At 49.7% G+C, this 11,365-nt stretch overlaps 1 protein-coding gene across 1 annotated transcript in view; it reads left to right on the plus strand.

Moving 5' to 3' along the window:
- Window positions 1-7,583, plus strand: part of TRIP11 (thyroid hormone receptor interactor 11) — a 39,387-nt gene extending 31,804 nt beyond the window's left edge. The window contains exons 14-17 of the mRNA XM_018558522.1: window positions 1,814-1,928; window positions 2,799-2,921; window positions 3,280-3,409; window positions 7,270-7,583. Of these exons, the coding sequence (XP_018414024.1) occupies window positions 1,814-1,928; window positions 2,799-2,921; window positions 3,280-3,409; window positions 7,270-7,469 (568 nt within the window). The 3' untranslated portion in view covers window positions 7,470-7,583. The remainder of the gene's footprint in view (window positions 1-1,813; window positions 1,929-2,798; window positions 2,922-3,279; window positions 3,410-7,269) is intronic.
- The last annotated feature ends 3,782 nt before the right edge of the window (window positions 7,584-11,365 follow it).

Here is an 11,365-nt window from a genome sequence, read left to right on the forward strand (position 1 = left end):
GGGCCACGGTAAAATTATCAAACGTTGACCGGTCCGCGGCGATAAAAAGGTTGGGGAGCACTGACGTAGAGGATGCAGTTGTCAACAATTACCTCTAAAATGCACTTATCCTAAAAGTTATGTCATTAACTTACCTATAACTGCAAATCGGAGGCCTGCCGCTTCCATCCGAAGAGTCTCTGACATCCTAGATGGTTTTTTTTAAGGTTTATAAACTCAGAATGAACAGACTGCATGTACTTCTCTCCATCAACTGCAGTGTCCTATCCTTCCATATGTGCATTGTAGAGTGTCGGTGACAGCAGGGAGGGTAACGGGTTGTGAGGCTTGACTGGCAGGTGCCTGGAGCTGTGCGAACACCAAGGAAACCTCTCTGGCTGCGACGTTAAACCTTTTATGTATCTCCAGGAAGTGATTTTATATAGACAACCCCTTTAAGCCGTGTGGATCTCTTCCCGTCCTCCGGCCTCTTGTATCTTGTTTGTCTTCATCTCCATCCTGAGATGAGAGAGATGTCCAACATGTTGATAGCCCGGGGCAGCCGGCGATTGCTTCCACATGTGCGTCCTCGGCTCGTTGTAAACTGTCTGCAGAGCCGAATGTTCTCAGCAAAGAGAAACGAGAATGATTTCCTGCGAATCGTCTCCCACTCGCTGCGGAGGCTTCCGGAACATATCCATGATGGATCGGCGGTAGGTATTGGGGTGATGAAAGTTGCGGCACGCTGATACGGATCTATAGGACTGACCAGCTCTTGTCCACAATATGCCACACAGCTTGTTCCTTCCAACCGACGGCAGCACATTATATACATGGGACCGAAGTGCAACATATGCAAGAAGCCGGGGGGTCCGTCACTGCCGATCTCTCCTTGTGGCAATGGCGGATGATATACAGGAAATGCAGGCTCCTAAATATCCGAGCCAGCCAATCACAATGATGAACCAGTAAGGAGGTTGTGGTTGCAGGACCAGCTTAAACTTTAATTAAAATGCATTTCTCAGTCACAAAAAATATAAATCCTCTGTGTGCACCAAATGCCTTTACAAGCCAGATATCACTTTTGAAAGTAGCAGCGATATCATCCATGCGCTGTACATAGCCAGACCAGAGCTGTATGGGGAACCCAGCAGACCCCGCCCACAATAGGGGGAGGCGGAGACAAGACCGTCACCCTGCACAAGGATAGAGAGCAGCAGTGACCGGTCTTTATAACAGGAGGGGGCGGAGACAAGACCAGTCACCCTGCACAAGGATAGAGAGCAGCAGTGACCGGTCTTTATAACAGGAGGGGGCGGAGACAAGACCAGTCACCCTGCACAAGGATAGAGAGCAGCAGTGACCGGTCTTTATAACAGGAGTGGGCGGAGACAAGACCAGTCACCCTGCACAAGGATAGAGAGCAGCAGTGAACGGTCTTTATAACAGGAGGGGGCGGAGACAAGACCAGTCACCCTGCACAAGGAGAGAGAGCAGCAGTGAGCGGTCTTTATTACAGGAGGGGGCGGAGACAAGACCAGTCACCCTGCACAAGGAGAGAGAGCAGCAGGGAACAGTCTTTATTACAGGAAGCTCCCAAGTCTCACACTGGATTACTGCGCAGATCTGGAAGAAATACACAAAGCTCCCCAGGATTCAGGAAGAACACGCATGACTCTTGTATGAGGACAATGTTTGAGTTCAGTGACCTTTTTCTTGGCACCCATGACATTCGAGGACCGACGAGCTGCAGGATGTCACAGTTTTGGGTTTAGATAAGTTTTTTTTTTTTTACACTTTTTTTTTTATACGTATATTTATTTATTTTTTTTAGGCTCTTAATGCGGAATCTATTTGTTGGGCATTTCCACACCCCGAAAAACAGGCGTCACGAGGTCCTGCGTTTGATGGGCAGCATCCTCGGACTGAAGAAAGATGAGATGGATGAGGTGCGTATGTTGCTTCCTCGAGTTGAAGAGCGTCCACGGTTATTGCGCACACTGGCGCGTTGTCAGAGCTGCATGCGGGCCATACGGGTTGTGCTATACAGAGCGGTTTTAGATTGATAATCGGCCCTGTAACTCGGCATCAACAGAGAATAGTATATTAACCCCTTCCCCACCCTGACCCTATTAGAAGACCTTGGGGGTGTTTCCTGGGCTTCATGATCATGTGATCACTTTGACTGTCCTAGTAAACACATGATCAGGAGACCATCTGATGTGGGCGGTCCCTATACAGAACAGGTACACGCGTATGTGGCAGCACAGAATAAGGCCCCCTCCGTGCTGCCACATATGTGTACAGCTGGTGGGAAGGGGTTGGATATCGCTCTGCTTGCACTATATTTTCTCTCATTTGTCATTATCATAATCAGCTTTACATTATAATCTACACAGCAAAGCTGGAGACCTGACTTCCCCCTGCTGCAGTTCATTAACATTCTCATGTCCCTCCCCCAGCCTGTGACTGGACAGTAAAGGGGGAAGCAGCAGACTGATGAGCTCATCTCTGTGTCACTCTGCTCTCTCCTCCTATTATGTCCCTTGTCGGCACTGCAGCACAACTGATTGGCTGCTTCTCATCCCATTCTAAGCTCTGCTGTACAGGGACTGCAAGAGGCTGATAATAAGTCAAATTCTGCTGCTTTCATTGCTTGCAGAAATCGCCTGCTTGACTCATCCGTGACCTCTCAGTGGCTATGGCATGGTGTGACTGATGAATTGGGGACACCTGGTCTCTCGGGATGGGGGGGGTCCCCGGTCCGGGAATGTATTGGTGGCCTTTGATGATCTTTCTGTGATGTTTTCTTCTTGCAGATGCTGGTGGAGGAAAACCGCGGCGTCACTAGGTGGGTGAGTGGCTGGCTTGGAGGATCGGCCAATGCCAAGAGTCTCCCCAACAGCCCGCTGAGACCGACCTATTCATCCCTCCTGAACACTGTAAGTGGAGGAGCAGATATTGGGGGGTTCATTGCCCAGAAAAGCTTTGCTTGATGTTCTTAAAGGGGCCTTGGCGGGGAATTGGAAGGATGAAGATAAAAGTTCACTGCACTAGAAGAGGAATTATATTGTCCTCCCCGGGGCCGCGTCTCCTTCCTCCCCTCCGTCAGTCTCTTCTTCATTCCACACTTCCTAAATCATTGCAGTTCTCATCAGTGACATGGGGGATGGAGCCGCGGGGGGTACTGGTGCAGTTTGTTGAGTTCTCTTTTCTTTAATAATGGGTTCCTCTGCGTTTGTCACGTTGTATCATCGCTCTTATTGTGATCTCATCAATTTTATGTTTTGTTTGCCGCAGTCATTTTCCGAGATGTTTGTCAAGTTCCTGGAGACGGAATCTCTGCCGAAACCTCCTCCGCCCAGAATGACAATGCACGACGTAACACCCCTGAGCGCTTCCGGCGGGACTCCCAGCGCCGGTGGATCCGGTAAGTGAACCCCCATTGGGGAAAGGGGGACCAGGAGTGTAAACATTGGACTGAAGAGAAGTGCGGTCACTACAGAGCAGGAAGCTGAGGCTGCACATGTATTACACAGATGTGGATGTCCTTGAATTAAAAATGTTTATCAATAGAAATGATGATTATGGCGGTTTTAGATAAATCTAGGTTCATACCACGCTTATCATTTATATTTATAAACATTTTTAATTAATGGACTGTAGTCTAGTCTTTAAAGCTGAACTCCGGCAATGTTTTTTTAGTTTGGACTAGGGATGCCCCGATACCGGTATTTCAGTATCGGGTACCGATATTTATTTTTTCGGTTCATACCGATACCAGAAGTCCCATTGAGGAAGCCAGTAATGACTCGCCACCTGGCTTCCCGATTAGCAGGGAAGCCGTCCCCATGCTTGTCACTAGGTGACGAGCTTTCTGCTCAATCAGGAAGCCGTGCAATGACGCGGTGCCCGGCTTTCTGATTGGCCAGGAAGCCGGCTCTATCATGAGGTGACAAGGGAGCATGAAGCCGGCTTTCCGCGTCATTACACCACGCCTGGCTTCCTGATTGGCCAGCTTCCCACCAATCGGGAAGCCGGGCAGCGAGTCATTACACGCTGCCCGGCTTCCTGATTTGCCGGGAAGCCAGCTCCATGCTTCCTGGTGACGAGGGAGCATGGAGCCAGTTTTCAGGCCAATCAGGAAGCCAGGCAGCGTGTAATGACTCGCTGCCCGGCTTCCCGATTGGTGGGAAGCTGGCCAATCAGGAAGCCAGGCGTGGTGTAATGACTCGCTGCCCGGCTTCCTGATACCGGAAGTATCAGGCTGGGCATCGGTGCATTTGGACGAGTACTCGGCATAGGTATCGGCATCGGTGCATCCCTAGCTTGGACGTATACTTCCTGTCTCTATGTAGACTACAAAGGTTCATATTTTTATTTTATTTATCTTGTTTAATCACCTTTTGTAAAGTGCGTGACGTCGGCACTTTCAGAGAGAGAACACGGCTTGGGAGGTGTCCATGAGAAGCCCGCGTCATTTCCTCTCACTTTGAACAAAGTCAGATTCCCATCTGTCAATAGTTGTGATTGTGGGCGGGTTTGTGACCTGTCAATCATGCTCAGCTGACCAGACCAAGAGTCCCCTGGCCTTGTTGATGACCTTTTGGCTGTGTTAGGACAGAACAGGAGTCAGAGATGAACTGCAGCGGGGATATTACATGACTGACGGCCCAGGCAGGGAGCGCACACAATGGCCACCGGCCTTATAAGACACTTTTCTGGGGATCATTGTGCAATGTCGGCAGCACTGGATTACGAAAGGCGGCCATGTTTGTAATCAATATCATTTATTAAGCTGCTTTACGAAATAGGGGGGTTGGTGGCACTGGATTCCCAGAGTGGGTGTATTTTCAGAAGGATTGAGGTACGTTGGCACTGGTTGGGCAGCTCGCCTCGGCATAAAGTTCTCCAGGAACCATTTCAGATTGGAGCCGGATAGATAAAAAGGGCGATTAGAGTACCAATATAAACCCATATATGTAGCCCTATGCATTTCAGGAGCTTAAGAATGCCCCCTTCATATTGGAGGAGCTCGGATGGGCGCTCTCCGGGTTGAGAGTAGGGATTAGTATTGTTACCATTCATGCTCCTCAGCAGCTCATTATGCCTTTTAGTAGCGACTTCCTGTCTACACGCACCCAATAGCATGGCTACATTGTATTTCTTAGGACCTGACGGTGACAAAAGTGGACCATAAAACAGCCACTCAGCATCCCATGCGACAGGGTGACAACGCAGGAGCCCATTTGGGAGATGGAGTGTTGTCACCCTATAACAGGAAGGACCTTTATGGCAGGATGACCAGTTGCAAATCATCTCTCCAGCACATAGTCCCCGTAATAAGCTGGAGAGCGGCCCCAATAATTGCTTGCAGAGTTCCAGAGCCACAAGAGATCTTCATTCCCCGACATGACAGAGGAAACCAATCTCTGCACAATGTCTGGTCTGTCTTTTTTTCTTATCTATGGGGAAAGTCAAATGGGCCTCGCACCCGAAAAGAGATATCTCAGTTATAGATGGAGTGTGTGTGTGGGGGGCTGTGTCCATCTGCTGAGTCTCACTCCAGTCAAACGTGCTTCCATAGTTATTCATTGTCACATTGCATAGACCAGAGGTGGGCAAACCCTGACCCTCCAGCTGGGGTGCAACTACAAGTCCCAGGAGGCAATGCAAGACTCTGACAGCCACAGGCAGGATTTCCAGAGGCAGATGCATGATGGGTGATGTAGTCTCACCACAGCCGGAGGCCTGGAGTTTGCCAACGGTACCCGTGGCATAGACTATTGGGGTGCCCACGTGTAATACCATGTGGTCACTGGTAATCTGGTGTTGTGAGAAGACCGAGTGCGGGGCCTGTTCTGCTAATGAGAGATTCCCAACACAACTTTTATATATATATTTGTATATAAATAGATATATATCTATATCTATATATATATCGAGAGAGAGACACTCTGTATTTGACACATTCCTATTGATTTGCGATGTGCGCAGTCGGCTGTTCCAGCCCTTTTATTATCCCCCTCGGGCTTCTCGTCCTGTGTTGCCGCTGTGAATACATTTCTAAGACCTCTAGATGATCTCGAGCCGTCTGCCCGTCTCTGACCTCCTCTGCTCACCCCTGGGGACGGGACGTCTGCTGTGTAATCTGAACCTGCGAGCACCTGCACATTATCAGCAACCTGAACAGTTGTAGCAGGAAAGGCAGCCAAAAGTTTAACTTAAAGGAAACCTGTACTGAGAGGAATATGAAGGCTGCCATCGCTGCTTCCAATTCTGCCCGTCATGCTGGTCCAGCGGCTTCAAAACTCTGTTTTTTTCTTTTCAAAGGCATTTGCACTTGAGCAGGCTTTTGCTGCAATCTCATTGGTTGCTGGCTGGGCATGCTGCAATCTCATTGGTGGGTGGCTGGCTGGGCACGCTGGCACTAGCACAGTTATTACAAGTACACACCTTCAGTGTGATCCCGGTGGAGCCCCTCTGGATCTTAGGCCCAGGCTGCGCGGGGGTTAAGCGTCGCAATGCTTTGCCACTGTGCAGTGTGTTGCATTTAACATGTGTCTACGGAGGACACTAGATGGTTTTAACCACCCCCTACTCCAGGGGTGGGCAACTCCGGCCCTCCAGCTGTGGTGGAACAAGTCCCATGAGGCATCGCAAAATTGATGGTATCGGGCATGACCCCAAAGGCCGAGGTAAGTTGGGATTTGTAGTTAAAGCACAGCTGGGGGGCCGGAGTTGCCCACCCCTGTCCCACCCGATACAAAATGGACAAAAAAAAAAGGTTTTAGATTTAAATCTGAAATGAATGCGGTGCTGTCATCATTAAATACAATTTTGAATTCAAGCAGTGCAAGTACCTGAATATAACTTGGTATCGGCCTTTTGCTGTCACTGTAAAGCAGAGCTTAGACTGGGAGAGGGAGGAGCAGCACAAGGCGTCAATCAGTTCATGGGCCGATGAAAAGCATGCCAGTAGGAGGAGTGAGCAGAGTGACAGAGATGAGCTCATCACTGTGCTGCTTCTCCTTTACTGCCCAGTCATAAGCTGGGGGCGGGTTCAGGATGACCTGGGCACAGAAGTGGGTTGAATGATGGCGGCTATCAGACTGGGGACATCTAGTGGCGGGTCAGGGTACTGCGAGGGGGATTTCTGGCGTGGAGGTGAATATTGCAGCAGAAGCTGGTTTTGTAGTTTTACTTTTAATGGGTTGTTTTTGTTGCAGTTTTTTTGCTTCAACTTCTTCTGTTTTGATGATTTTGCTATTTTTTTTTTTCCTTTTTTAGGATCAAGTCGACGGCAGGACTCGAACCCCTTCTTGGCTCCTCGTTCCGCAGCCGTCCCCCTCATCTCCCCGTCATCTCTGGGAGGGGGCACCTTGGAGCATCTCCTCATGAAGCCCATCTCTGATGCGCTGCCCACCTTCACCCCTATGCCCATCTCCTCGGACGCCGGCGCGGTACTGAAAGACCTCCTGAAGCAATAACGGGGGGTGGGGCGTAGACCCACCGCAGGGCATAGAAGCACTTTATGATGAAGACACACTATTGTACATACCAGCCAAAGAGGCCTTTTGTATCATCTTAGCTTTATTTAAACTGAACATCCCCCCAACTGCCGACATCGAGCTCCAAGCTGAGCTGGCCGGATCTTTGCATTTGATAAATACTGAACTTGAATAACGAGCGTTAATGTTCTCATTGGATGCTTTGATTTTGGGAACGTTGAAGACTTCCCAGCTTTATATATATATTGTACAGGCAGATTCTTTTATTTTATGTGGAGATTAGCACACGGTTCTCCTGATCCAGAGGACGCGGCGGTACCTAGACGTTGTCCCGTTACATGTTGTGGGGGGCAACTCCCCCTTCTGCCAAATATCCGCACCGCTCAGTGTTCTGGTCCAGAGCTGCACTGTGACGGCTGCCGCAAGGTTGCAATGCTCTGCAGAATATTGAGGGACCGGTATGATATGTGGAAGGTAGGATACAACATGAAGAATTGCTGCTGGGCAGGGTAGCAATTAGAAATCATTGGGCCCCATACAGTCTACCTGGCGGGGCCCCCATTAGATGGACATGGATCATAGCTTGTCCTCCCACCTATCGGTGTGCAGTGGCAGAAGTTGCTGCTCCGGCCCTGCCGCCCAACCAGAGCGAAAGCTCTGCAGGCCAACCTTGGCCACTATGGAAGGAGGATCCGGCCCCAAGTTGCAGAACGAGCCCCTGCCAGGCCCCGGGCCCCCTGCCTGATACAGGGGCTTCTGCCTATAACCTTGTTATACCCCAACCTTGGCCACTATGAAAGGAGGAGTCGCCAACCCCGGCATGCAGGAGTTGCAGAACGAGCCCCTGCCAGGCCCTGGGCCCCCTGCCTGATACAGGGGCTTCTGCCTATAACCTTGCTAGCCCCAACCTTGGCCACTATGGAAACGGGAGCCGGGCCCCAACCCCGGCAGGCAGAAGTCGCAAAACAAGCCCCGGCCGAGCCCCCTGCCTGATGCAGCAGGTACTTCTTATACCCTTACCTTGGCCACTATGGAGAGAGGAGCCGGCCCCGGCAGGCAGGAGTCGCAAAACAAGCCCCTGGCGGGCCCCACTGCTGAGCTGCTATGTTCAATAGTATAACATGCGTCCCTCCTCCAGTCATGATAACCATTGTCAGGCAGCAGAAAAAGCCTCAGTATATGGCTGAGAGTAACCATTGTGGCAGATGTGCGTCGCACCCATCAGTGACCATACTAGAACAATCCTCCACACCTGTCAATCACAAAGCCAACATCCTGTTATCCTGCCCCCAACAACGATACATTGTAACAGCCATGGGAGAGAAAAGCAGCGGGCTGCAGTATACAGAGAGAGGTGCAGAAGGCAGCAGCAAGCAGCTCTGGGACCAGATTCTATGCAGCCTGTTCATTCTGAGTTTGTGTCTTTTATGTTAGGAAAATGCATTATTGCTCTCAGAAATAGCTATTTAAACATGTTGTTTTTTTTTTTTTACTATCCACTCCACGTGTTATATGAACACCACGGGGGAGAGGGGTCAATTTTTTATTCTTATGAGATTCGCAACAACTTTCATGCAATATTTTCTCAATTGGTTTCATTTGGAGAAATGTGTGAATCCTCGGTGAATGTAGCATGAATGTTGTGTAATTTACAAATAGACCCCCTAAGCGTCAGATAAAATCTCAAGTTTAAATTCTAGTGATCAACCCCCCATCGCAACTCGTGACAGGTGGTGTCTGTGGAAAGCTGTATTTCTTTAAATAGGTTTTTACCACCTAAGGTCCAACGTCCGGGCCCCCCCAGGATGGACTTTAGGGCTGCAGCTAACAATTTCATAATCGATTAGTTGAAAAAAATAATCGGACAACTAATCGATTGGTTGCATTAAAACATTTTTAAAACGTCCTCGTTCTCTCGCTCCCCCCACGCCAACTGATAATGAGCATAATTGCCAACTATTCTCATAATCGATTATCAATTTTAATCAATTAGTTGTTACAGCCCTAATGGACTCACTTCACCCAGCAGCCAATGATTGGTCCTCGATTATTCGGCACCCTGACAAGCGTATACGACTATAAGCAGTGGCAGTGTATGGAATTAGGGATTGATCCGTCTGTTACTGGGAGATGCTCTCGCCTGTTGGGAGCGTTTCTCCTTTTTCGGGATCTTCAAATCATTTCAGCCAATTGGATCTCCTGTAGCGTGGAGAAGCTGCAGCGACGTGTTTGTAGTGCCGGCAGGAGGGAGCCGCGCTCTCGGATCCCGCCGCTCATGAAGCATCAGTGTAAAGCTTCGTGGTTTTTTTTTTTTATTTGAACGCCGGGAAGTGTCGGCTGTGCTCCGGCCCTGATGAAGCGAAGACGTTTTATTTGGTTTTGACTTTTATTCTAGTAGAGAAGAGTGTCCGAGGAGGTTCTACAGGGACTGTTTGGTGATGTCACAGCTTTTATAACCTTTACGGGACAGATAAGAGCTGCGTGAAGTCTGAACCCCAAATCTGGAATCGGCTGCGTCAGCCTGCAGATAATTCCACAGATACCGGTTAGATTTGGGGTGTAGGATGGTAGCACTGAGGTGGTTCTCCTTCCTGTCACACCAGGAGGGCTTTCCAGTGCGTTCGGCCTCTGGAACGCAACCTGGCCGGCTCAGTTATTGGGGGACGTGGCTCAATGGCACCGCAGCTGCGCCCCCCCACCCCCGACTGCGGTGCGATCGCCAGCACCCGAACGCGTGGCACAATAGTACCTGCGTTCGGGTTCAGTGCGAAAAATAGGGTTTGCAGCAGAGAGCCTACAAGTCCCATCTGCCAGTGCTCAGTGCTGCAGGGGGACTCGTATAATTCTCGGTGGAGCGCACTTCACTAGTGACATCGCCGCTCTTGTAGGCCATTGGTTACTTCCTCCAGCCCCATACCAGTAGGGCTGGACCTGGGAATGGAGGAAGAGTCTGCAGGAGCCTGAGCATGGCACTGCATGTGGTTGCAATGCTCTGTAGGCCCCAATGCAAACAAATTACTTTTTTATTATTTTATCAATCTGGGTGAATTTATAATTATTTCTATGGACTGTGCCTTTAAGGCAGATGTCAGAGAAGGGCTCAGGCTGCACACAGCTCAGGACTCTCCTGTGATCAGCTAAGGGCTGTATGTCACTCAGCAGGGGCCTCCCCTCGGAGGTCGGGGGTCCAGCACTTTTCTGTGGGACCTCCTTTATTCTGAGACTTTTTACCACTATTCTTCGAGTGTCTGTAGACGGAGAGTGGAGTGCGATTTCTGTGCCGCTATGTTGCATCAGACGCCATCTTGTTTTCTGTGCTCTCCGCTTGTGTATATTGGAAGTTTGTTGTATAGCTGGAAATATTATTACAGGGCTACCGTGTCAATATTATGTATAGAAAATAAATCTAAATGAATTCTATGTGACGTTTGTGTTGTCCGTACTCGGGGGAATATAATGAACTCGTCACCGATCAGATGGAGAAGCCGTTTTATTGGGTTACCCAGATAAGAGTTCTGATTGTGTGTATTCCCGGAACTCCGGCACCCCCGGGAGGGAGAGAATCCTCTGCGCCTGACATTCTATGTACACCCAATGCTGAGACATCACTCCTCCAACATGACACCCCCCCCAGGGGGTAGAAGATACTCTGCTCCTCACCCATGTACACCCAACACTGAGACATCACTCCCCCAACATGACACCCCCCCCGAGGGTAGAAGATACTCTGCTCCTCACCCATGTACACCCAACACTGACACATCACTCCTCCAACATGACCCCCCGAGGGTAGAAGATACTCTGCTCCTGACATTCTTGCTACATACACCTACTACCGGTGAGGTGAGTATACAGAACATGGGGTTAGTTTAGTG

The sequence above is a fragment of the Nanorana parkeri genome, unplaced genomic scaffold (genome assembly GCF_000935625.1).
Source record: "Nanorana parkeri isolate BGI_ZX_2015 unplaced genomic scaffold, ASM93562v1 scaffold344, whole genome shotgun sequence".
Classification (NCBI taxonomy): Eukaryota; Metazoa; Chordata; class Amphibia; order Anura; family Dicroglossidae; genus Nanorana; species Nanorana parkeri.